This window comes from Macrosteles quadrilineatus, unplaced genomic scaffold, assembly GCF_028750875.1.
Source record: "Macrosteles quadrilineatus isolate MER2022 unplaced genomic scaffold, UCM_ALF_1.0 Scaffold_2__2_contigs__length_208266976, whole genome shotgun sequence".
NCBI classification, from domain to species: Eukaryota; Metazoa; Arthropoda; class Insecta; order Hemiptera; family Cicadellidae; genus Macrosteles; species Macrosteles quadrilineatus.
This window is the reverse complement of record NW_026542595.1, coordinates 119,396,827-119,424,697: the sequence shown is the minus strand read 5'-3', so window position 1 is coordinate 119,424,697 and position 27,871 is coordinate 119,396,827. Positions and strand designations below refer to the sequence as shown.

Sequence of the window (27,871 nt, the reverse complement as noted above, 5' to 3'; positions counted from 1 at the left end):
TATCACGGAATGTGGTCTGTGTCACCGTCGCTCCATTTCATGCCGTTGGCCAAGCTATCCACCGCCAAGGCAAACAATTACTATAATAGCCCAGCTGATTTTCTGATTTATTTGAATTTTTTAATATGGTTTCCGTCAACTCAGGCTTTTTCTGGATTTAGGTACTTGATATTGAATCAATTCATTTTCATATAAAACCAACACAATTAATGCCAAAACCGCAGCACTTAGTGTGAAAATTTCTCAAAATCTTGACATTCTCTTTACTTGCCAAAAACTAAAAACTAAGGAAGGAAATGTTTTAGATTGTAGCACACTTTGTACGTGTCTCATTTGATTGTTCATTGTCTACTTCAGAATCCTAAAGTCTATGGCTCTACTTACCGATGGACACCGGGGTGGCCGTGGCAGTGGCAGCGGTGACTGGTGTCGGTGCTGGGGCTATGGGCTTGAACCCTTGCGGCCTTGTGACACTGTTGAACAAACTGACCTTGGGCAGTAGTGGGGCCAGGCGGGGGGGAACAGCCGGAGGTCGACGAGGCCTGCCTCTACGGTTACAGTACCTCGGCCTCATCTTCTGAAATAACAAATTTATTTTATTTTAAAGGAGAAAAATGTATATATTTGAATGGAAAATGGATTGTATGTCAAAGGGGATTTCTTTTGAAAATTTATAGGCAAATTAAGGAAATAGGAGAGTAGAGGCGCAACTGGGAACTAAGAGAACTTTACAAGGATATAGTATAGTGTAGGATATAGTTTAAATGTAGAATGATAAGCTGGGCTGGGCATATTTTGAGTAGAGAGGATTGGAGTAATCTCCAACAAGTAATATAAAGTTAAAGTTAAAATGAAAGTCACGTTTGAGAATGGTGGAGTCAAATTATGGTTGATATGGAGAGAGAAGGAGCAACTGAGAAAGACTTGTGAGATTGAGAAAGATTAAATTTGATGGTGGGGCCAAATATCGACTCAGATATATATATGGCTCTGAGAGCAAGTATTTTATTTGAACTCATGAATAGGCCTAAGAATAATGGGTGTAAGGCTACAGCATCAAGGAATCAGTGCAAGCAAGCTCACTCCTTCCCCCGTGTCAGACACTCGCCTCCATCACTCTAAAACTGAAAGGAAATTCAGAAAGATTGCAGAATAACCACGGGTAATTATTACCTTAAGATTGTCACATACAGCAAATGGGAATGAAAATCGCTAAAATAAGTATTTAACAACATATTTCAACCAACACCTTGTTTAGCTTACGTACCGTAGCAAAAAACAGGCCTTTGAAAATTTTGAAACTACTGAGTTGGTGTGAGATTTCCATGTAAGCTTCCGATCTATTCTAAAGTGACCCCCAGTAGGTTGCTGATTCAAGCCTGAGTAGGATTTAGTCTGGACCCAGATGAAATTTGTCAACAGGCAACAAAATGATACTATTAAAAGGCTGCTTTTTAGAAGTTTTAAAAGAGTAAAGTCTAAAACTCTTCCTCACCTCCACCCTGTCCCCAGCACCGTCCGTTGTCTTGAGGATGGTCGGCCTCAGAAACACATCATCTAGTGTTAGCGGACAAACCTTGAACTTAAGCTGTGCCTCTACCTTCTGGAACAGATAAACCAACGTTAATATGATCACCAATCGCTTTATTAAGATTATTTTGCTATTGAATTGAATTGAAAATGTCTTTATTCATATAATATACAGTGGTATACATTGAATGGCCTCATTATGCTAAATTATAGCTAACAACTTAATTTAATTACAATTCCTCCATAAGTCATAAGGAACCTATTTAAACCAAAAGGTGATTGTAAACAACAAAAAGTATGGTTGTCAAAGTTCATCAAATTTATATAATGTTTTATTTTTCAAATGCAGTTTTAATTTTTTCTTAAAAAATTTCACATCTTTAACGTTTCTCAATTCCACAGGTAGCCGTAGTAAAAACTTAGCACCCGAATTTAATGGTTTTTTATTATAAAACTCTAGCCTGCGGAAATCGATGGCAATTTGATTTATATTTCTTGTAAAATAGGAGTGGCTGTCACCTAACCTGGGAACCAAATTGTTTATACTTAGTTTTTTTAGCATAAAGTGCTGTGTGAAAAACATATAAACTGTAAACGGTCATTATGCCCAAATCTGTAAAATGCTGACAAACCGAACCACCAAAATTCAAATTCATTATGATTCTTATCGCCCTTTTTTTGAAGAATAAGAATTCTATCCAAATTTTGTTTTGATGTACCTCCATAGATTTCAATGCCATAACTGATTGCTGATTCAATAAGAGAAAAATAAATTGTTTTTAATGTATTTACTGAGCAAAAATTAGACATCCTATATAAAGCATACAATCCAGAGGTGACTTTGTTAACTAAATGAGATTCCATGTTAAATTTTCATCCAATGTTAAGCCTAAAAATTTGGTAGAAATAACTTTTTCCAAAGAATGGTTGTTTATTTTTATTACTGGATTTACTGAATTTTTGTACTTCCTGCATTGAACATGATAAAATTGGTTTTACTTGTATTTAATAATAGTTTGTGATTTATTCAAAAAGTTATGGATACCCAATAAAGCTGAAGAAGTACTATCTTCCAAATTATTTATTGTATTACTACTAATAAATAATTAAGTATACTCTGTTAAGGTATACTCAAATTGTAATATGAATAAAATACAAGTGTAAAGATGAATAATAGAAAAATGACAAAAGAAGTGTTTAAGAGGTTTGATACATTCACCTTGGACCATGGACATTCCATTCCAATGAAATTAAATGTGTTTAATGTCCTTTGAATTTTTGTAAATTATTGACAATGTCATAAAACAGTTTTAATTATAGCATAGTCAGTTAATAAATACAAAATAGCTAACTAGACAAAATGAGACATGTTACAATACATATTTTAAATATTACAATTGTATAATCTTATTCTAAAAAAAAAAAAATACCCCCGTCGCTGCAAACCTGCCGACTAAGCGAATTTCTAGTTGCCTGAATTGATTTTAAATTAAATGTATTTAATTAACATTAGGTTTTATGAGTAGCCCACATAGGCTAGCTGCTGCAGGGAGGGTAAAAAATGTGTTTTTTAGTAAAATATTAATAACTTAGAATAAAATAAATAAATTTACCAAGTTTTATCAAAATGTATCCATAAACAAGCAAACTGCAACATATTACAATATTCTCCATAAGAATAACATAGGAATTTTAAAATAAACATTATTTTAATTTTCTTTGTAACCAATAATCGTACAAAAACACTTTGATATACTAAATTATTTGTTTTTTTAAGCTCTTTAAAAAGGTCTGGAGGAAAATTGAAAAATTTTGTGTTTTAAGGGTAAAAAATGAGAAAAACCCATTTTTACCCCATAAAACCCCCCATTGAACCCCGTTGCCAATGTCCGATCATGCTGGTTCGCATACTCATTCAAGTTTATCCCGCCTTACACCGGGACACGACGTGATCAGGTGGTAACCCCCGCCCGATCACTTTGTGTCCCGTTACCGTTATAGTATTATCCTTGGTTTTTAATCCTAAATGTTCGTTTCTATGTTCGTGTACGTGTGCGTGTTAAATGTATTTATTTATTATGAATTGACGACCTTCGAATGAAGCAAGAAGACATCTGTACTGGCTCGACGATGACTCCTTTGTGAGTCAAAACCGGTTGCAATTTAGCAACACATTGATCACATAAATGCAAGTATAAACACCATTATTTAGTGTTTAAATGTGATTAGGAGGCTAAAATTCAATATAATGAAATTATATTTATCTAGATTTCTTCATTTTTTACCAAGCAATATTTTAACAAATGTTATCAAATGAAGTCAGTCTTCAAAGACTAAAATTTCAAAAAATGTAAAATGAAAAAAATACAATACCTGTACACCATCCTGCTGTGCTTTAGGTTTTGAAAGACGAGATTTTGATGTTTGAGAATCACAGCCGTTGTTATTTGATGTTGAATTCTGTAAAAAAAATAATTTAAATTAGGAGTTAGTCCTAGCACTCATAATCTTCTCATAGTGAATTCATATCAAAAAAATAAATAAGCAGTTGACGAAAATATCAGATTAGTCTGCTGTTTGCATGAATTCTATACAATACAGGTATTCAAAGAAAAATTATAGTATTGTAAAAATACCTGTAACCTGGAGCGGAACTTTGTACCCTAGCCGCCTTCAGGCCAGAACCAGTCGAGACTCGGCACCCGTCATGTGTACACCAGTGTTTGTAGGCCTACAGTTTTTAAATGTTTTGTGTAATTTTTGTAAACTTTGACACGACCAATTCTGCTTTTTATCTCCTCTATTGTTCTGTAGTTTTGCTACTCTGTCAAATAAAATGATTGATCCAAAATTTAACTTCTCACTCAAAACATCATTTTGGGGAATTTTTGATGCTTTGTAAATTTCAACGCTTTTAAGAACATTCATCTTTTTACCTTTATTACATTTATGTAATATCTCTAAATTATCTATGCAACTCTTGACATTGTGATTTTTGTTCATTAGGTGTTCTGCAAACTTTGATTTTTGTGTTTGCAATTTAGGTTTGGGAAGGTGTTCAGCATACTTTTCTTGAAATGAACGACCAGATTTTTTTTTATTTGACAAGGGCAAGTGCTAAGTAATTCATGTTTGACGAGTAGAAATGCATTTAAGGATTTTAAAATGGGGTTAAAACCCCCTAAACTAGTAATTCACTAGAAACAAAAGGATTGATTGACGACAGGTCAGTAACCTTATTTATGTTTTTTTTTAACATTTAATAAATGAATGAATGAATGATATTTTTTGGCAGAAAAACCTACAGACAGAGTATTACAGGATGTTTATTCAGGTGCTTTGTCATTCATAAAATTGTCCTATTATAAGTCTTCAATTTCCTTCTAGGTTAAATACGTTAAAAAAAGTAATAAAAAATAGACTATGTTTATAAATAGTAATAAAATTCAACAGTTGAATATAACATAGGGAAAACCTTTGGGAAAACTAAACAGTGTACAAATAATATTAATTTAAGTTATATAATATATAATTAATCCATTTTTGTCTAAAACAACCACTTTATTTTTTATAGTTTTAGTTATTTTATAACTTCTTAGTTTCAAATTATTTGTATATTGAAAACGTCGCCTGATTTACAGCATTGCTATATTTGTAAGCGTATGTCAATAAAGATTTATCTATTTACTCACTTTGTTTTTTGATGTCTCCAGCTTCGCGACAGACAACAGCTTGCGTAGCGTTGTAGTCAGGGACGACTCAGCAGTACAACTTACTGAAGACTCTTGCGGACTCTCCCACCAGTAGTCCAGATGGATCTTGGCATCACAGCCAAACTGTAAACATAAGTTGGTTTAACGTTGGGTAATGTGGTGGAGAAAGATGAACTCGAGGTTTAAAATAGGTTGATTGTACGGGAAGGAGAGGTGAGGAATTGGTTAAAAAAGTATGGAAGAAACATTCCCTGATGAAGATTTTCTGTGCAAAGGAAAATGTGGAAGGATAGAGTTGATAATGTGGGGAAGGGTTGGAAGAGATAAAATAAAGAGGACGTAAATCAAATACTACCTGAGGCAGTGTCAAAAAAGGTAAAAAGGAATAGGTTTTTAATATTTTACCCTTAAATTCTCCCGTCTAAATTCATATAGGACTCATCTCAATTAGAAAACTTTAAATATTTAAGAAATGGAATATGAATGAGTAAAGTATCAAATGTACCATGATGTAGAGATCACCAATGCGAGTTGTGCCACATGTGGCCAGACTCCAGCCTACGCTAGTCTGAGGCAGATCTACAGAGGTCGGTGCACTCTCAGGCAATGGACTGTTCATCATCTCTCCGTTGGCACGGGGACTGATGATATCAGGTTGTGCGTTGTCTGAAAGAAGACAATCAGTGAATGACTTGAGCTCACAGCTCACAGCGACGATGCAGTTATCAGCTTCAGTGCAATAGCCGCTGAAAGCGACTTAATATTTTATACAAAAGCAACAATGTCTTAGACTGTCTCATGCGGCCAACTGTTACCCATTTTCGGCTTATTCAATCATTGACTATACTCCGTTTCTAAAATTTAGGTGGTTTGAGGGGAAGCCATTCCATCCCTTCCACCTCCACAGAGCTTTAAAAAAAGCTGACAGCTGATCAGCTAATACATTAAGCTAAAAAAAGTGGATCGGGAACCCAGGAAACCTTTCCCTTAAACCGTCTAAATTTTGTGAACAGAGTATAAACAAAAACAGTTACATGATGCAACGGCCTCTGGATTGTCTGAATTACCAATTAACTATAGTCGTTTATATTACCATGTTACTGTACATAACGATCCTTTGTATTTTACTAAGACTAGTTGACTAACACGTTTAAAAGTTATGACAAACTCCACCAAGAGGAATATTTAATGACGTCATGACATTCTTCTGACCTGATGATTAGCTGCAGCATGAAACAGCTGTAGTATTAGTAAACTACAAAGGATCATTTTGGACAGTAAGGAGGTAATATAAACCACTATAGCAAAAACAGTCATGTTTGCGATTTGCAAAACTGTTTGTTTTGAAAAGAATTTTTTTTAGCCTAAAGTATGAATTTTTTACTGAGCTCTTGGTACTATATCAATCTAACAGATGTCTACATAATTTACATTTTTAGGAAACTCACCAAGCTATTTTCAGATATTCTTAAGAGTTTTGGTGACTTCCTTTTCAGTGAAGCATGTCGACATTTTTACAAGACAAGACACAAAATTTTCAGCTGATTTTGCACATCACGGTTCACAGTAAAATTAAATTAGTTAACAGCACAACTCCCAGCTACCTCTAATCTCGCTATGCTTAAACTCTTGCAAAATATCTTTCAGAGATCTGCAAAACACATCTAATGGTTCAAACAGTTAATTGCTTTAAAAATTATAAAAAAAAACATAAGGTTTAAAAGTCAGCAGTACATTTTAAAATTCTGTAGTTTTTTTAGATCATCCAAGACAGGACCCAGCTAAAATATGGGAGTCTTTTCAGAGATAGGAATATCCAGACAGCTCTGAGTATAGTATAGGTTCATGTTCTGGTGTGCATATTACCTGATACACAATCCAGAGCTAGGGCTGGAGGCGTAGGTTCAATCTCCTGTGAATCGCCCCCAGGTGCAGCCTCCGTCTCCTCCACTTCTTTAGCACTCACGCTGTCAGCCCTCGGTCTCTTGACACCTCTCCCCTTAGTACGATGTATGACCGGCAACTGATAAACATTTAAAATAGCTTACACAACTTCACCTCCACTGATTTAATTAGGCAAATTTTACTACTTTTTTTATCCGTTTGATGCATACAAACATTTGAATAAACGAGGTTTTTGGTGGACACACACAATTTACCTGAGCAAACCTTCTGGAAATTATCACTACAGCAAATGAGTTACGTTATATAGTTGTTTCCCAGCAGTTGAAGTATACAGAAGTGTGCGACTAAGCAAGGTTAGTGTTGAGTAAAGAGAGGCATTTCAATGCAAGTGCGGTTACTTATTGATTTTTTTGGTATTATTTCATTAATTTTAGAATGAATATGTTGACCTTATCAACATTTATATATTGTAAATATGACAGGAGATGAAAGTTACATGTGGTTATATCTTAGATTACTTAGATAGACATCAAAATTGTGCAGTGTAACGTATGCAAGGCCAGTTTGAAACATTAGAGGATTCAACAAAGGCATTTCACGCTAATTTGAAATGGGTAAAAAGTGAAAATCATAAAATAATCCCGGGATTGATCCCAGGATCAGCATAGTCAAATACCAAATTCCCGGGATTGGATTAAAGCATCGGGATTGAGAACCCTGGATGCTACAAAAATCCAAAAGATAAAAGTATCAAGGGTTCTACTTAAACTCTTTTCACAAAAAAACATTTTTTGACTAAGAATAAATAAAGATAGTTGAGCGATTTACTGTTCACTTTAGTTAATTATATATGTGGTAAAAAAAATTACCTGCTGCAGCAGTTGTGCGACTTCCTTGCACGTAGGATGGAAGCGTTGCTCGTACGCCAACAAACTCAGTTTGCTGCTAGTGGCCACCTCACTGAGACGAACTGACGGAGGACTAATGTAGGTGCCAGGACGAGGTCCTACCCTCAACTGTCCTTCACTGTCTGTCTGTGTCTCGCCTTCCAACTGCTGCCTCAGTCTACTGTCTGGTGTCTGGAATAAATAATATATAAAGCCACAAGGCCGGGAAGTAAGTGTTTACGGTACGAGAAAGATAGTTTCCATGCTCTATGCAGGAGTGCTGTTAAAACCTTCAGTTTCTGGCCCTTTGACTATTTTGTTAAGACTATAATAGGTTGTATATTACCTTACCGTATGGGGGGACCTACCGCATTAAAAGAATGGTACAAAATATTTAATTATACACTGCATTTCAACATATTAGACTGAAGAAAAACTATTTATAAATTTTTCTTGGTATTTTTGAGGTTATGTAACATAGTTTTTCAGGTAATATGCAACAATTCACCCATAGAAGCACTCGTCAACTAAACTGACATGAATTGTTTACTTCTATGGCCGGAAACTAAACATTTAAGTTGAATCTTGTTGAAGGTCATTCGCCCGTGACGATATGACTTGTCCTCCTGAGACCGGGCCGGACCATCCGGCGGCCGATCCAACCGAAGCCGAACTAGAGGGAGTCTACTGAAGTTGGAATAACAGCTGATTTCACAATATTTTACATAATTCACACAAAATTTATGCCAATCATCGGAAGAAATTATTTATGACTTTAGCAATGGTTATTTCACAGATTGTGAACGAGTTGGCCCAGTATTTTAAAATTGTAGTTTAAACTCTGTTTCCCGTAGCTTTTTTTAGGATACCATTATTTTTAATTAGGCCTAAAGTAATGGTTTTTTTTGTAGGCAAGCAAATGCAAGGTCAAAAGATGCTGATAACTTCTTGGTGGTAAACAAAATCCTTACAGTACAACTTAAGTTCAACAATTTTAGACTTACCTGCCATCGCTTTGTAAGGTACGACAACAATGTCTCCAGTCTACGATGAAGCGGCAAGAGTGATCTGACACGAGGGTTCTGTGCGAGAGCTTGCACGCGACACCAGTCCTCGTTGTAGCGAGGTCGCAGTTCTACTGTCACACACGACGGCAGACGCAACTCTTCTGAACTTTCTGCCAATAAAAAACCAGCAATTATTGATGTGTTAAGGCCAAATATCAAATATATTGTATCTCGGATAGGTTTAGATTGACAGGATTGAATAATTAGATGTTGTCTAATTACACAGTCCAGTGCTACAATGTGTGAAAGATAGTCAACTTAATCAAATCTGAATAGTAACATATCAATTTTTCTTGCGAAACCACCATTAATTTCTGGATTTATTTTTCAAACAAAAAATCTACAGCACGTGCACAATTTAGTAGAACTACTGTGTACCACTGAACCACTAGGCTTAAATGTTCTAAGCCTAATTAAAAATTATGACTAAAGCTATTTAATTTTCCTCCAAATAATAATAATGAGCCTTAAACCTGAAAAACTCAAACCTTGGTCTATTACAAAGCTTCAAAACGTCAAATGTCGGTTTCACCGGTTCTTGGGAAAAGTACAGGGACCGAGAACCAATGGTGAAATGTCGGTACCGATACCTTCAGTACCAAGTTAATTGGTTATATTTTTATTTACTCATTTTTTACAAAATTGAAATTGTCAACCATGATGATTATTTTTCACTTAAGGCTAATTGAAAGGGCATGAAATATTATCAATAGTAGGCTGTACTGTAGGATGATTATTTCAGTGTTAGTTGTGATCACTATCGTCAGCTGATAAGAGTGGTGCAAACGTTAACTACAATTGCTCCACCATCTTCAAACAGAAGACAGAAGGCAAGCATAATAAAGACTGGAATAATTAAATGGGTTTAATTGGACTCAACAAAATTATTGCACAATCTTAATACCATTCTTTCCTTATCTGAGGTTGATTAATAATAACATTAATAATAGTTACAAGTTAAAGGATTATTTTATTCATAGGCCTACAGTTCTTTATTTTACTTTGTTTTGCACGGACTATGGAAAAACAGAAGCAACATAAATAGTGCTAAATGTACGACTGGAACCTTAAACTCATTCCAGTTCACTCTAACTGTTTAACTCAGTCCAGTCCAGTCAGTGGTTGAATTCATATTTTTAAGCCCAATGGTTAAATGTTGGGTTATTCCAACGATCACATAAGACCAATAGATGGAGCCGCGACGTGAAGCCAGTATTTTTCACTAATCTTAACCAAGATGGTAGCTGCCGCCTGTGCCTAATAGCGGGCGAAACTAGTTTAGGCTATATCAATGATATCCGTGACAGCTAACAGAACCTACCTTTGAATTATAATTATTTCTATTACCATACGCTTTTAAATTTTTTTCTAGCGTTTACCGTTTCTTAGAAAAAATTAGTTTGAATAATTAAAAACAAAAACTTTTTCGGCAAAAGAAAAAAATTCTGAATAGCTACAAATTAATTTATAATATATGTATCTACATCTTATTCAAGTTTGATCAAGTTCTGGCTTTTGGTTTCCTCTTTACAATGTACAAATTTTCAAAGTCACAAGATAGTTTATGAAGCTCTTTATACAACTCTCCTTTATATTCTGACTGTTATATAAACTTTTGTGAAAGAGCTAAAAAATATTAATTTTTAGATTAATAAAACGAAGAACATTTACATGGACTCCAATTACTTTTAGTAACTTTTCTGTATAGTTCCAAACTTGAGTATCTAAACTGCATTACAAGTGAGGTTGTAAGTAGAATCTGCCCGCATGACACAACGCGGCCGGCGGGTAGCCCCTATAGAAAAATATGATGAAAAAATTCAGCTCTTTACCTACAATATCCACGGTTTTTTTTTTTAACTAACCTGACCAAAAAATAAAAAACAGGGTGGCTAGTGAAATCACATTGAAAAATTCCCTGACTTTTCCCTGACAATTCCATGATTTTTTCAAAGTTTCCCTGATCGACAAATTCAAAATTACAATTTTAATGCTAACTAATTCTTCAAAAGGACTAATCTTTATCTGAAGAATATCTTATGTTTGTTTATATGAAAAACATACATAAAATCTATAGATACAGGCTAGCTTATATTCAAACTTTGCAACTTACCTTAACCCTCCGAGTGTCCATAGTTTAGGCCTTAATGTCCGCCTATTTTTGGCGCATTTGCAAGGTTTTATTAAAACCGATCTGAGAAGCTTAAAACAATGTCAATTCTACTGTTCTATATACCATTTTGTTTGGAAAATCATGGGCTTCAATATTATACATAAAACATAAGGAACATTTGTTTCAAAAAAATTTTTTAGGTAAAAAAAAATTATTTTGGAAAATTAAAAAAAAAAAAATAAGTTCGCGCTCAATGAAATTGGATAAATTATAGGCCTATAAATATTTGAAAATAGCCACTTTGTTCTAAATTTTATGAGGATTACAAATATATAATAATATAAGGAAGTAGATTTGCAAATAAATAAGTTATGGGCAAAAAACAGATTTAAGTACATAGCGTTTAGCTAAGAATGCATAGCCTAACCATAGCTATGAATCTGGCTGATAATTTACATCAATATCACTACCTACTTCTTCAGGATCATCAACCAGCCCTTCAAAATCACCTAAATCTTCTTATAATGCACCACGTATATCACTACTTTTGATTTTTAACACTAAAACAATGATAAACGTAATAAAACACATCAGTCATCGGTCCGAGGGTAACCTAGCTATTTACAAATACGCACGTCAGCTGTCTGCTACAATTACGATCGGCTCGGAGAACATACAGCGCTGAGACAGACCTCTGGAGAAAGCTTAGAATATAACAAGAAGAACGATACCTAACTCGATCCAGTTCAATCCGATTCAGTCAGTCATAGAGCCTTCGCCGTAAACGATGTTCGCGCGTCGAAAAATCGACGCATTACTCTACACAAAGTGTGTAGCGCGTCGATTTTTCGACGATGGACGCTCGGAGGGTTAATAAATTAAACTTGGTTTGATTAGATGATACGCAGTTTATAAATTGTACAAAAACACAAAATTTATTTATACAGACATATTTCTTAGTTTCCACCCACACGGCACACGTACTCTCACCAGATCGACCTTTCCTGACAATTATTAAAGTTATTTTAAACCTTTTACAATTTTCCCTGACTTATGACAAAATTCCCTGACTTTTCCAGATATTTAAAATTCCCTGACATTTCCAGGTTTTCCAGGTCACTAGCCACCCTGAAAAAAGGTAGCAGCCGACGAACTTTTTCATGTCATATTTTAAAACTCATTTAAAAGTACCGACTTTATTTGAAGATTTAAAATAGGAAATATTAACTCTTAAGCTTTTAATTAGAACCAATAGTGTCCTAGACTTATTGACATCTTTCATACGAAGTTACAACGATTTACCTTTAGTCTAAGTAGGCTAAATGTCAAGTTATTTTGATGCGGGACATTGAGTTTTGGTGCCGTTTTCAATTGGCATATAGCGCTTCTATCCTAGAGTAAGATGGGGACCTGGCTTCAGCTGCTTGAATGTTAGTTAGATAGGCGTGGTCTTATGTGATCTTTGGGTTATTCATGATTTCGACGAATCATTGCATTCGATCTGTAACCACCGTGACAAATGGCAACACTGCGCATTTCGCAAGGCCACTCACTATTTTAAATTTCAAGTTCAAAGGTAAAACTTATGTATTGATGGATGAAACTACATGGCTACATGACAAACAGCAAAGCCTTCTTTCAGCAAACCAAAAAGAGCTTTTATTTGTTATTGTTTGTATGCTTTGTTCGGTGGTTTGTACTTAATTTTGTTTTTGTCTTTCTTTCTCGAGGTGAGAAAGTTTAAATGTAGTTTATGGTCGTGTGTCTAGTTTCTTTGAAATTGAAGATTGGGCCTTTGTTTTCATCGGATTTCTTAAATAATTTATATTTTGATGTGAATAATTAAATTTTTTTGGTCTGTAAATAATAAGTGAAAGTGGATTAGCTTATTAAAGGAATGTAGTGCTACCACAAGTTGTTGTTTTTATAGACTAGTTTGTGATAAATTCTTGATAATTGCTTCCCAAGTTTGGAAATATTTTAAAATTGATGAAGCAAACAACAGATTTTCGAAATGCATCATATTATTTAATAGGCCTATCTCCAGAGATGGGGGGTCTAAAAGGACTTTTAACCGAATGAAATACCTAAAAACCCACAATACCGGTACAGGCACTAAGTTAGGCCTACAAAAAACCATCACAGTCCCCAAACTAAGCTTTTTTTTCTTTTTCTTTTTTAAAAGAGGTTGGCAGCCTCTTTTAACCTTGCATATGCCCGTCCACATAGACTAACCGCCCGTGCGTGGATCATAACAGCAAAGCAAGGAGTGAGCCGGTACATTCCAAAGGTGATCTGTACTGATCAAATGTTTTCGGTAGTGACCAGGATCCGAACCCACGACATTGCTGCCTTGAGCTCAAAGTCCGCGACGCTACCGACTGAGCCACCGACTCACTAAACTAAGTTTTTCAACAAGCATGCACCTTAAATTAAGTTATAACCTCAAATGAAAACGTACCAGTAGGCCTATTTTCTAAAAAGTTATGTTCAAAACATCCTTTCTATAAATACTTTTGTTCTACATTTTTCTTAATTCTGGAACCTAAAATTAACTTAATGCATGCTATAGGTACAAAATGACTCAACATTACTTCCTTTGTTCTAAATATTTAGCTAGAACTTCCTATCAGGCAGTTAAAACTTAGTTTAACAAATTTCCAGAACCATGAAATAATCAAATAATTTATTGCCATAAAAACATACAAAACACACGTATGAAATCGTCATATTTTACAATAAACTTAAATTGCCACTTTTCTTTCCAAAGTTAGTAGCTTATGTTAAATTTATTGATTATTTATGATTAGCAAAGAATCATTTCAACAAATAGGCCTATATTTAACACTTTAAACTGGAATGGTATATATGTTGTTTTGATTTGAATAAGTTTGGTTGTTAAGGTGTTATTTTGTACAAATAGGGCTACGATTTATTTTCCTAATCCCTTAATATAACGAACCTACACTAATTAAAAATAATCGTTTGAAAAATTGAAATAGGATACTGTATTTTGTTTAAAAAATAAAACAATTAAGTAGCCTAATTTAAAATGATGTAGGCCTACCAATGGTACCGGAACTGAAAACCGAGAATCAAATTTGGTTAGGAACCAGTACCGGTACTGACCCATTACTACTTGAAATACTACAGCATTGTACGGATCTAATCTAATTCAAAACATTGCTAATGTTGGTTTTTCAATTCTTTGAGATCAAACCCACCTTGAATCTGGTTGAGCTTGCGCAGAGCCTTACACAACGGAGTTCTCACTTTCCGAACCTTGCCTCGGAACTTGAGCTGCGTCGAGCCGCTGTAAATCATCTCACTGAGCTTCTCGTAATGCTTCTTGATAGAGAAACTTATCTTCTTGCGAAGCTCGCCAAAGTTTATTAGAGCATATAGTTCCTGTGTTTGTTTCTTGATGTCTAAAATGAGACGAGAATTTTAACAATTAATTGATAGCCAGAAAGACAAAGCTCTAATTACAGTAGGCCTCACCTTATTGTTAACAACAAATTTATGAATTAAGTAGGAAAACATACTTACGAGGAGGAAAAGTTATGTGTTTTGACAGAATAGACCACATTCTGTAGTAGAAGAACCGCACTTGGTCTTTGGTTTTTGTTTCTTGACCACCACGTCGTTTTGATTTCTGCACCAAGTAGTTGTGAATGGCGTCAATGTCTTTGCCAAACTCGTTAAGCGCCTCAAAAAACGCACATTTGTCCTCAGCTGACCAATCCACTCGCTTGGACCTCGGCTTGCTTTCAACGACTGGAGGTACTTCCACCTTCTTCTCTTCCTCATGGTTTTGATCTGGAACAGCAAACAAATTAACGTTACTTACTTCTATTTAGGAAATACTAAATGGCCCTGAAATATTTACACTTTTGCAGGCAAAGCATATACTAAACAAGGAAAAGAATTTATACTCCATCTATTGTTCATATGGCTGAAAAAGTAAAGCACATTTATCCATCAGTCAATTACAACCAACAATTTATGGCATTTATTTGGCTGTTTGGTTTTGTTTGTCATTGGGTAGCTAGTTAAATATAAAAGACAAAATTGAAGTAACATTGTTAACGAAACCAATGTTACTTATATCCAAAACCAATGCTACCTATTTAATTAGGCCTACATCTCTCAACTGTCAGAAAATAAAATAAACATTTTTTTCAAAAGGTATATGTAGTGAATTAATTCATCTCATGAACATAAATACATTTTTTTATTACTTACTTACTCCTTCGTCTTTTACCCAAAATAGAGATAGATTGCGGCTTGACAGAAAAATAAAAACATTTCTGTTACACGCACAAAAAGAAAAAATACTTCACAACGTGTACAACAGTTCAAGATAGATAAAACAATATATATACATATACAAAAATAACTTCCAGGGATGATAGAAAGATGGCTACCGTATGTTTGCAATCTCATTATCAGTCATGAACTCCGATATGCTATAGTAGGCTCTCTCAATCGACATAAGCTTGTCCTTAAGATAACCCCTTCTCCAGCCCCTAATGGTCTTCAGCAGTTTATTAAAAAACTTTATAGACCCTGAATTTGATAGGTAGCAGCTGTCTTAGAGAGCCTAACGCAGGGGACATCCAGCATGTTTCTCTGCCTGGTGTTGTCGGAATGGACCACGGGACGTATGTTTATCCCAAACATGAAGAAGGCACAGGAGAATGTAATGGTAGAAGACAATTCCTAGTTTCACGAAAAGGGGCATACTATGAGCCCGTCTGTCACTAAAGGTGATGATTCTTAAGGCTCTTTTCTGAATCTTGAGAATCTCCACTGTGCCTGGAGAACAATCCATTATTAATAGAGCGTACTTATCCCAGCTATAGGGAGACAGCTCTGCAGCTATTTAGGCTATAATGTAGGTAATTTTATAGCCAGTGCTTCAATTTGCGGCGGAACGGGTCCCGGTAACTCTCTTTTGGAGATAAAAATATTGCTGTAAAAGGTAGCCTACTAATCATATTAAATAGGTAACAGTTCTGACCCCTCATTTTTTACAAATCGAGCACTTTGTAGAACCATCCTTGATCTACAGAAATCAATTTTTGCATATAAACTAATCCAGCATACTTATTTAACTGCATTTCATGTCCATGAATACATTGCTTGAATGGCGGTATACACCCTTAAGGGCTTAAGAAGACAAAGGCAATTTGGCCTCCTCAATTTTAGGTTAACCCGAAATCAACATATGAGCCATTGCAAGTCATATAGTGAAGAAGCACTTTATATAACACACAGGTTCAACTAATGAGTAGGCCTAACCCATTGAGCCGCAAATACAGAAGCAAAAGATAACAGTAGGCATATCCAATTTTCGGAGCTTATTCCCCTGACCATTGCCTGCCACAATAACAGGTACAACTCTATATTCATTCCGCTCATGTGTTTGTGAGGGCTGCAATGAAATTTGACATACTTTATCTTTTTGTAAGTGGTGTATAATATATTTTCTGTAATACTAGGGTGGTATTATACAACACCTAAATTGATGGTCACTAATCAATTGATCAATTGATTGTCATACTACGTGCCAGCCTATCCAACAGAAGAGACCCAAAAAACTTGAACTTGTAATGCGTTGATCATCAAAAATAATTCATTTAAAGACAACCTGCTACAGGAATAGTAGGCCTGAACATTTTTGACTGCATCGATTAAACATAAGTTATTGATAGCCAGGAATACAAAGCATTAGGGTATTAAATAAACAGCATAACTTAAATATTTTTGACCTCTGTCCTCACCTTTTTTCTCTGAAGCTTGCGCTAGAGAGTCAAGTTTGAGTTTCTTGGAGACTCGAGCACTGGTTCTCAGTTGAATTCCACCCTCCGAGTCTGTTACAGAACCAAGAACCTCTGAACCATTAGTGACGGCCGAGATACTCGAGGTTAAAGCATTGTCTTGAGGTTTACCTTCCGTCTCCATTATAATCTCTTACTGAATCTGGTATGCCAATCATCTGGAATTAAAAGATTTGAAACCTGAAGATTTGCTTGGTAATGAACCATTAAGTAGGTTATGACAGTTTCTGATGAATACTTTTCAATGAAATAGTGACCATAAAAAGTGCCAATGTAGCAAAATTGTTACGCATGCAGTTATCTATAGAGGATAAGTTACTGCTATGAAAAATTATAAGGCTGTAACATAATTGTTAAATTAGGTTCTAACCATTTGTATTTACTTAGTAAGCGACAATACTTTTGAGATTAATTATTTACGACTGTCATAAAGATTTAGTTACTTCCTATCCCAATAGGCTAAATACCTCAAAACCGAGTGTGGAGAACAAGATTCAAATGTCTCATTTATTTGAGTGAAATTTATATTTAAACAATATGTTTAATATACGGTACCGGTAATCCGGTATTTAATAAATTTGATCAAACTTTTCTGCTAGGCTACCTTAGAGCACTAAGGAGTACAGTTCCGCAGAGAAACTGTGATAGGCCTATATTATACACTTAAACCTCAATATAGGCCTATCCCCACCATGGCATTGAAACTGTTTAACAAGGTGCCTGAGGACTTGAGAAATCTTGAGACCAAGAAGTTTGAGAAAGCAATGAAAGACCAGCTTACTCAGTCGGCCTATTTCTCCATCAAGGATTTCCTTGATGATAATCTTGCGAGTAACTGACTCAAACCCCTACTCCACCTGCCAAGTTTGTGAGTGACCTATTTGTACCGTACATAATATTATTTTGAAATATGACAAGAACATTTGATTTTGCTATTTGATTTAAAATTAATAAAAACTGATGCAGTTAATCCAGTAAACCTGGTCAAAAACGAAGAGATGGTATTAAGGTAGGCCTATCTAAATTTTCATTTGGTTTGATATATTGTTTCAACAATATAAGTGAATTTTTTAATGTAAAAACCGAATTGAGTTAGATCATTTATTTAAGTTTTTATTGATGTTCAATAAAATGAAACTACCGGTACAACTTTCTCAATGTTTTTGCAATTATTTTTGTTTATATCTATGGTCAAATTAAATTCAGTATGATATTTAACTTAGCCTATATAAGTTATTGAACCAAATCATATTTAAAAAAATATATATATATTGATCCGATAATATATCGCAGGTTCTCTGCAGAACTGTCCGCACTAAGACCTCTAAAATGTTGCTCCTTTACAAGAAATTACCCTCTGTTCTTTAAGCAGGAAATAGATCTTTTTAAGTTAATTTAGCCAATAATAAGTTAGTTATTCACTTACTTTCACAATGAAAAGGGGCATAATGGTAATAAAAAGGGGGGGGGGGGTTTCAAAAGAATGTTTACTTAGTAAGTTAGCTTAAAGCCCCTATTAATCATCATTTAACTTAAGTTAGTCTAAGTTACTCATATATGTAGTACTGAATTGAGTTAGGTAATCTGTATTCATAATAGGCTTACTATGTCATAAGTTTAAGAGTACTGATTCAAAAATGTATTTGCCGTTAAATATTTACAATAAATACAATTAGGCTTTGTCATGCTTATAACTAGAACAATGCAAGATACTGAAATCTTAATTTCATTTTTAAGAGTTGTTAGCCTCCGGATTACGTTTGAATATTTATAATGGTTTAAATACCTGCATTCAGTAATCCATTATGCTGCTTGTGGCAACTATAGTTTCGGTTCACAGGGAACGGCCTGAAGATGGTTCCCTGTGAACCGAAACTATGGTTGCCACAAGCAGCATAATGGATTACTGAATGCAGGTACCTATTTAAACCATTATGAAATCTTAAATAATAAACGGGACCGGTAGGCCTAAGTTACTCAATACACTACGTAGGTAAGAGTTAGGACATAGACTAGGCCTACGTTTAAACTTGCCAGTTATTGAATTAAACTAGGATGACCAAACGTCCTTAAAAACTGAGTTTGGTAACTTACCGTATTTTTGTAATAAAATTGTCTCGGGACACTTTAAAGTCCCAGGAGTAAGTTAACTCTAATAAACAACTTTTGGAAGTGTACAACAGTGTTAGGGAGGAAACAAACAATATAAAGGTATACCTTTAGCACATTTAGGCCGAGGGGAAGGTGGTATTTAAAATACAATGTTAAGTTATTTTTTATAGCCTATAACTTATTTACCATAGGTATAACTTATATTTATCGTGGTATCCTAAGTTAAATAATTGCATGGTCAAGATGGTAAGATTCCAACTCAAGAAAATAACTTACAACAGCCTAGGCCTACCAAAGTTTGTACAGCTAAGTATTCCTAAGTAAGTTTCCAACCTACAACCCTGCTTGGTATTGGAGCTTGGACTAAGCCTAAGTTTAAGTTATAGCTGCATAAATGCTACTTTTCAGTCGGGTCTTGCGCAATTTTTATCAGTAAGACTGATATGACACATAGCATTAAGGAGTAAGCCTATGGTCACAGACTTGAGGAGTATGCCTATGTTCACAGACTTCCCGCTCTAAAAGTTGAAATATTGTGTCACTTTGCAGGCAAATTTTATGGTTAGAAAATATCCTCGGCATACAGCAGCAGTGAAATTGAGGACTCTGACTCTATCTTCAGCCCAGGATAATGAATTGTATTGCAAAATTCAAGACAATTAAGTTATAGTTATAGGCCTAAGATAACTTATTATGCCAAAAAGATACTTAAAATAGTAAAGGCTAGTCTGTTAACATAAAATATAGGTTTAATTTATAATAATATTGATATAACTACTTCGTGTGATAAAATTAATTTAGATCTTGTCTTGTCATCAAACATGACGAAAAGCCTACTTAGGCCCTAACATGGAAGGAAAGCAGTGTAGCAAATTTGTAATTAGAAATGTTACTGATCAAAGGTCTAGGTTATTGTGAAGATATTACAAATTTGAAGGCATTTTATCGCCGAGAAATGCATGTATGCGAAGAAGCAATAAGTATTCCGTATTTAATTTGAACCAAGATTGAAGAACTCTCGGTTGTGTTCTTGCAAATGGCGTCTAAAACAAGGATTGTGTTTACAAAATTCAAAGTGCGAATTCATGCCTTATATTAAATACTTACATAGGGTTTTGGTCGGATTCTAACATTAAACTTCACATTTCATAAATTCACAGTCAAATATCAGCTTAAACACACATAGAATAACAGTACTTCGGTTGTTTTCACTGCCTACAAACGTTCCGTCATTGCCCAATCTGAAATCCCGATCTCCGCCAAACCATCACTAGCTGATTCGAAAATTTTGTATTTCAGTCAAATAATGATAGTAAACAAACGGGTTTTTTTGCATAAGTTTGCCAGATTTTTAATTTAAAAGAGTTTTTTTACCTGTTCTACCATCAAATATTCAAGTACTTAATATTTAATTGCTTTTGAAGAGGGTCGCTGAAATACAAAAGAATGTGAAATTAACCCTCACTGTAACACTGTAAATTATAGTTTATATTTTACTTTAAACGTCTAAATGGGTTCAGAAGTGGTTTAAACTTTTACTCAATGCATAAAATTAAGTTTACAGCCCAAAAATTTAGATTATTAAAAGTTTATACGTTTTAAGTTGTTTTTTAATGTAATTGTGTTGATTTTTTAAAAATCCCGCCATTGTAAAACATATTTACAAACACAAACAGAAGTACCTACAGAACAGTATGGAATTTTGTCTTTGGGTCTTGAGATGATGCATAGAGGAATATACAGGTTTGATCACATGTGTAAGAAATGTTCGGTAAAATTGATTTGTTATTGTTCGTTTATCAGAACATTAAATATGACCATCCATATAGTATATAACTTAGTACCATAGATAAAAATAAAACATAATTCTTACTCCTGTGTTTGGTGTTTTACTATTATACGGTTATGGTATAAACGGGAACGCGCCAATGCGCCACCACGTCAACCCGCCATCAAAAAGAAGAAGTTTGAGGTGGCGGGTTGACGTGGTGGCTCGTTGTAGGGGTGGCACGTTGACTCTAGCCACACGCACGACAACCCGCCACCTCGGAAAACTGTGTGGTGGCGGGTTGTCGTGGTGGCACGTTGTCGCCTATGAGCGAGGTGGCGCGTTGACGGCACCGAACACTGAGCGACGAGCGTACACGTCAACCCGCCACCTCGCAAAAGAGTGGTGGCGGGTTGACGGGGTGGCGCGTTGTTGCCTACGTGCGAGGTGGCGGGTTGCCAACATCGAACATGGAGCTTCACGACAACCCGCAACCTCTGATAAAAACTGGTGTTGGCGGGTTGTCGTGGTGGCATGTTGTCGTGGTGGAATGTTGTCATGGTGGCTCATTGACTTGAGTGTGTACGACAACCCGCCACCTCGGAAAATTGTGTGGTGGTGGGTTGACCTGTACGTACACGTCAACCCACCACCTCGGTTTTTTTTGTGGTGGCGGGTACGGCGTTGACGCCTCTGACCAAAACACCGAGGTGGCTGTTTGACGTGGTGGCGCATTGACCCGTATAAACAATGGGTATAAATGGTATGGGATGTCCCACTTCGGAGTCCAAAATATATGGTCACGTTAGGTATGATAGCAGTACACGTTCAATACAATTTGCATTATGTTGAGATTTTTGCCTTAGTTTGCATTGTATACGTTAAGCGTGACGTATGATTAGACGGAAATGGCCGTAAGCTATCATGGTCACCTTTAACTACAGGCCACGACCTGGTAGAATTGGTAACGTTGCAAGTGGTTTTTATAGATAAGAAGACCCTAAAGCCTGACTTTATCATACCAAGTGGAACCACATTGTGGAAGTGGTGGGGATGGAGGGGAGAAAAAAGTGACGTCATTCTGGCGCCAATGCGGATTTTCGAATCTCTCCGATGGCACTAGCTTTTTGTCTAGATTTTTTTCATTATCAGCAAGTTTGGTTGGTTATTGGTTAGGTTATGCCATTTTAATTTTATAATAACATTATAAAATTGAATTTAAGCCATTTATAGTTTTATTTTATGAACAGAACTATTTTTTTCGATTAAGCCTTCATTCAATTTTTCATTATCAGCAAGTCTGGTTAGTTTGGTTAGGTTATGACAGTTTAATTTCATAATTTTAAAAAATATAAAATTGAATTTGAGGTATTTATAATTTTATTTAATGAACAGAACTAAATGTTCGATTAGTAAACCTTCATTATAGTCAATCAGAAGCCTCCAAATGTCACTGTTATGACGAGATGATGAACCTGTCTTTTTTGGGTCGCTGTCAAGGTGCCACCACGTCAAACCGCACCTCGGTCGCTGTTGTCCTCCCTCCATCCCCACCACTTTCACAAATGTGGTTCCACCATCGATCTCTATTATTCATAATAGAGATCGATGGGTTCCACCTAGAATGATAAAGTCAGCCTTTAGGGTCTAGTAAAGTAACCTTGTTCGGGTTAGGACATGCTTGATCGGCCCCAAGGCAGAGAAGAGTCACCTTAACTGTTTATTTATTTTTTTTCCGAACAGCATAGCCACTTTACAATGAAAAACATTCACAACTTGAAATAACAGGAAACAAAATAGTAAAAGTTGTACAAATAGTGAACAATAACTATAGTAGTAACAATATCAATAGTAGTAACAATATTAATAGTATTAACAATATCAATAGTAACAAAAATATTAACAATACAAATATTTACAATTTATAAATAGAAAGTTGAATGGCACAAGTAGTGCATGAGTGAGATCAAAGAATTTCATACCCCTAGATAAAGATCATTGCTCTCCAAATTGTTACCTAGCCCATCTATAAAACCTAAACCAAAATCATAACCCATGAGATTGTTGTAATATAAGTTATAGAATCGAAATATATCTTGTTATAACTTTAATGGAATTTTGATTATATATTTTAAGTAAATTTATATTTATAAATCAATTAATAAAGTGGAGTAGGTTGCATTCCCTTATTAGTGCAATAAAAATAAGAGAAAAATTCCATAAACTTAGCTTGCTTCCATAAACACACTATAATAACCTACCTGTAGCAGCAAACCAAGGTACCTGTTGAATCTAATTTTATTTAAATACAATTAATAAAACATCCAATCAAATGGAGATTTGCTGAGTCTGCAGGTTTGCTGTGGCGGAGTTGTTTTACTTATAATATAAGCTTAAATTTTAAGATTTTATAGTATCACACTATTTAACTAAATGGGATAAATTATCATAATCCTTGAAAGTAACGGTCAATTTCCATGTGTTTCACCTATTTTTGATAAATTGAAAAAACCAAATATACTTAATCACAAATAACTCAAAAGCCGTTGGGTTTAGAGAAAGATGGTAAATACAAAAAATGTGTATTTTTGGATGGCCTACATTTTGTATGTTTATATTTTTCCTGTATCTCTAATGATAAAGTCACTATAGCGAAAAATACAGAAATATACGACCTGATTTTCCAACATGGCGGCCGTAGCACAGCTTCAATTTTAGGGGACTTTTAGTATGTTCAAAAGGAAGGTACACCCAACATCTGTACCAAATTCCCGGTTGTGCTAATTTTTTATGGGTCAAAACATATTTTTATTGTACTGTATAATGTTAAAAATACCCCCGCCGCAGCAAACCTGCAGACTAAGCGAATTTCCATTGACCTGATTGGATTTACACTAAAATGCCTCCATAAAAATAGCACATTTATTTTCTATATAAATAGAATTAGTTTAACAAGTACCTTAGGTTTGCTGCAACAGGGAGGGTAAAAAAGATTTGTTTATAAAATGATAATAGTTTAGTAAGAAATAAAAGTATTTTCAAAATCGATCAAAATATGTTCATAAACAAGCAAACTACAACAGTTGACTTATTCTCCATAAGAATAACATGGGAATTTTAAAATTACAATTTTTTTGAATTATCTCCGTAACAATTAGGCGCATAATAACGCTTCAATATACTAAATTATTTGTTTTTTTAAGCTCTACAAAGTGGTTTAAAAAGAAATTGTGAAATTTTGTGTTTTTAGCGGCAAAAATGGGAAAAACCTATTTTTACCCCATAAAACCCCCCATAAACCCCCGTTCCCATAGTCCGATCATGCTGGTTCGCGAACTCATTCAAGTTTATCCCGCCTTACACCTTCAAACCAAATTTTATCAAAATCGGACAAAAATTACTCAAGTTATCGTGCGGATGGACACACACACATATATATATATATATAGATATAAAAAAATTTGAACGAATGGTGTTTTTGGCCTCTGGGGACATCAAAATGAAAAAAAAAATCGGTCCCGGGCTTAGGTCTTACCATGAGACTACAATAGCTACTTCCCTATAGGGAAATTCGCTAAAAACCTCAGCTGTCCTTATTTGTATGTTATTATTTCAATTTATTTCCTTATTAAAATCAGGTTTAATTATTTGTTTGTATTTCTGTATTCTGTGTTGTTTATTTCAGCATAACTTAACACTTAACCAATCAATACTACCCCCAATAACTATTCAATTTCTAATCAATTTCAATTTCAATTACTATTCATGTATATAAAATGTATAAAGTGAATAAAGATAATTTGATTTGATTTTTGATTTGAATAATAATTGTATTATGAATTAAAACGGGGTGAAGTCCGTGGGTAACAGCTAGTTGACCTAACTACGAACTTTATAATACAGTTTATATAATATAGGACTATAGCCTACTCAATTCCCATACGTAGGATGGGCCAACAGCTCGTATACTTAATTTTGCGTATAGCTTAGTTTTGTGGTATATTCCATAGTCAAATTAAAGCAATGTTAATTCTTGTTAAAATTTTAAATCAAATGTTTATATAAAGCTTAATCAAAAGACAAACGTGAAGAAAGGAGAGTACATTTTAGTACACCAAAAGACGGAATTAACATTTCCGATTGTTTCGTCAAAACTTGCGGGTATAATAAACCCTGCAATGGTTGTTTCCCATCAAAAATGAGCCATTTACGAGCATGCGCTAAACGGCTGCTTAAAAAATCTTACCGCAGTTGCCGTGGAGATTCGTCCGGGAACAGTTCAACAAGTTCATATTTGTCCTTTGTCCGATTAAAGTTTTACAATTGGTTAACTTGTAACCCGTTTTTGGTGAGTAAAATTTGCAAAAGATTTTTCTCTTTTTTATATAGAGTACATAGTTCAAAATAGATTCCTAATGTATTCGATTCCTGAGTTTTTAATATAGTCTGTCAAATTACCTAGAAAATTGGCTGGTAAATAGGAATTGTTGAGTACGAATGGATACATTTGATTGATTCACGTTACGGTACTTTAAAGATAGTGGCACAGCGTAGTCATTAAATCTGATGTTATTAAATAAGGCAAAATACGACCCGTTTATGGATTTTTTTAGTATCCAAGCAGACAAATTGAATTTATATAGTCTTCAGATTTGTTGCGACGGGGTATTTTGTTCTATTCAGGATAAAAATAAAGATAAACATACCAAAGCTTGACAATCCGACCCCCCTACATGGTCACATTCCAGAGACTGCCTGGCGAGATTAGCCCCCTTCTAAATTCCTAATAGTATGAGTATACAAGCATGATTCGCCCTGTCCTCGAAGTCTGCTTTGCCTCTCTGTTGAGATATAAATCTCATCAGCCAAAATACATTACAGGTCTTGATGAAAATAAACAATTCAGGTTTTTAATAACTTCCTTGAAGTTTGTTTTTAGAAGAAATGTGACTAATAACTCTGAACTAAAACTCTGCATGTTCGATGACTCAAAGTTCTTATACTATGGATCTATTGAACTATAAACTATTAGACTATAGAATTAGTTACAAGCCTCATTGAGTACAACAGGAATTTTGACAAAAGATGCAGACAAAAAGCTCAAAAGAAAATTACAAGAGGAAATACCTTTAGGCCCATTTGGGCTCAATGCGCAAAAGAGAAGACTTTTCTACCTGACTTATTACCAGTGCGCAAAACATAATATTAAATGTTCCCCTTGACTTTAAATGTTTTCTTAGTTGTCACAATTTATGTTTATGTTGACATGTTGTTGGTTATATTGCTCTTTGACACAAGCTGCTTATATTGTTATTCCTCAAGCTGCCTTATTTATTGAAGAAAAAATCATCCAAAGGCCTCGTCATAGACCAGGCGAAACGCGTCATTCTGTAAATAGTGTAAATACCGATTTGACTGGTCAGAGGACCGGAACACCAAGAATATAAACAATTGTATATCTTTAAAACTTGATTGTAATCGAGTAAAAACAGTACGGTACGCAAATACACATACAAAGATACACACAGTGTATAAATAAAAATTATTTTTGTAAGATCATATTTACGTTCAAGTGCGATATTTTTATTCATGAAGCTTCCTCGTTTAGCATTTCTCTCAGGGTTTGTCTCGTCATCAGAATTCTACGAGCAGATTTTCCACTTGTTTGAAGTAGCACATACGATTTTATATATGTTTACTTCCATTCTAATTTTTTTATTCGAACGTGTTAAAGCAGTATTAAAAATAATACAACGGGCTTAAAAATATTTAAATGGTTTAAAAAAATACGATAATCTTGTCGATGTGCTCAGTAACATTTGCTGTTTTTAAAGATCGTATCAACATTGTTTATTTTAGTAGTTATTTTATAGTTTATAAGACAATCAGTATTTTTTTATGTCTATTGACTTAGCCAATGCATTAATGTAAATCTGGCCAAATAAATGACTTATGACTTAAAATTCTAAAAAGTACAACAGTTATATTAAACTAGTTTTAAAGGCTCAAGTTACAACTAACAACTTTGAATTTAAATTTTAATATTTTTGACCAGGATTTAAATTTCAATTGAACAATCAAACCTTTCTTTGGTTAATGTTGCACATAGAGTTGATTTGTATCAAAATTGCTATAATATTCAAGTTGTTTTTCTCATGCAGAGGAAAGATCTAATTTATAGCTATCTTGAAAATTGTGATTTTGAATATCATCACTAGTATTGATTATTTTAACATCTAGGGGGGGAGTGGTCATAACTATATAACATTTACTAACTTAACCCAATCTTTATACCAAAGTAATAAACATAATATGGTTTTAACTGTGAAACCAACTATTAAATTCTAAAATTATCAACCGCTTTACAAGTTAAAACCATTCTCACAAACACCTAGCCTACATTTAATATTACTTAATTCACAAATTAACATTGAAACCATTGATTTACATAATTAAATAATTAATCTCTTGAGTTTAACTTAAAGTTATTCTAGCCTAAGGCCTAGTTGTAACCAGCGTTCATGTTTAAGATTTTCACTTGAATCATTTCATAATTTTGTACCAGTTTGTAATCCTGGTTCTCTAAACTGAAATATCTTATCCAATTATTTACTTAGAATTTATTTTTGAAACAATCCTTAAGGCCCCTATTACACGAGGTAGCCTGGCGACGTCGCCAGCGACCAAACTGGCTACTCAGCTTGTCATGGGGCATTGATTCTTATGGATGTTATTACACGAGGGTAGCCAGCGACGCAGCCACACTTTGGCGACCAACTGGCTACCGAGCCCCGTCGCCACTGTGGTAGCCACTGGCTACCCATATTGGCGACGCTGCGTTGTAGCATATGGAGCTTATTACACTAGGTCGCCAGTATCACGTCGCCACTCGGTTAGTTTATATCACGGGGGTACTTGCACACTGTTGTGTTG

At 34.7% G+C, this 27,871-nt stretch overlaps 1 protein-coding gene across 4 annotated transcripts in view; it reads right to left on the bottom strand.

The window, feature by feature from the left end:
- LOC128987086 (protein cramped-like) overlaps positions 1 to 20,378 on the bottom strand; it is a 31,836-nt gene extending 11,458 nt beyond the window's left edge. For 3 of the 4 annotated variants that reach the window (XM_054407784.1, XM_054407785.1, XM_054407781.1), the window contains exons 1-12: positions 20,278 to 20,378; positions 17,002 to 17,216; positions 14,765 to 15,034; positions 14,440 to 14,643; positions 9,040 to 9,212; positions 8,018 to 8,227; positions 7,110 to 7,266; positions 5,749 to 5,909; positions 5,223 to 5,366; positions 3,904 to 3,990; positions 1,496 to 1,603; positions 385 to 577 (exon numbers count right to left, since the gene is read on the bottom strand). In XM_054407784.1, coding sequence (XP_054263759.1) covers positions 385 to 577; positions 1,496 to 1,603; positions 3,904 to 3,990; positions 5,223 to 5,366; positions 5,749 to 5,909; positions 7,110 to 7,266; positions 8,018 to 8,227; positions 9,040 to 9,212; positions 14,440 to 14,643; positions 14,765 to 15,034; positions 17,002 to 17,182 — 1,888 coding nt within the window. In that variant the 5' untranslated portion in view covers positions 17,183 to 17,216; positions 20,278 to 20,378. Of the gene's footprint in view, positions 1 to 384; positions 578 to 1,495; positions 1,604 to 3,903; positions 3,991 to 5,222; positions 5,367 to 5,748; positions 5,910 to 7,109; positions 7,267 to 8,017; positions 8,228 to 9,039; positions 9,213 to 14,439; positions 14,644 to 14,764; positions 15,035 to 17,001; positions 17,217 to 19,948; positions 20,015 to 20,277 lie in introns of those variants that run through there. The other variant, XM_054407782.1, reaches the window with a different exon arrangement.
- Between the last annotated feature and the right edge of the window lie 7,493 nt (positions 20,379 to 27,871).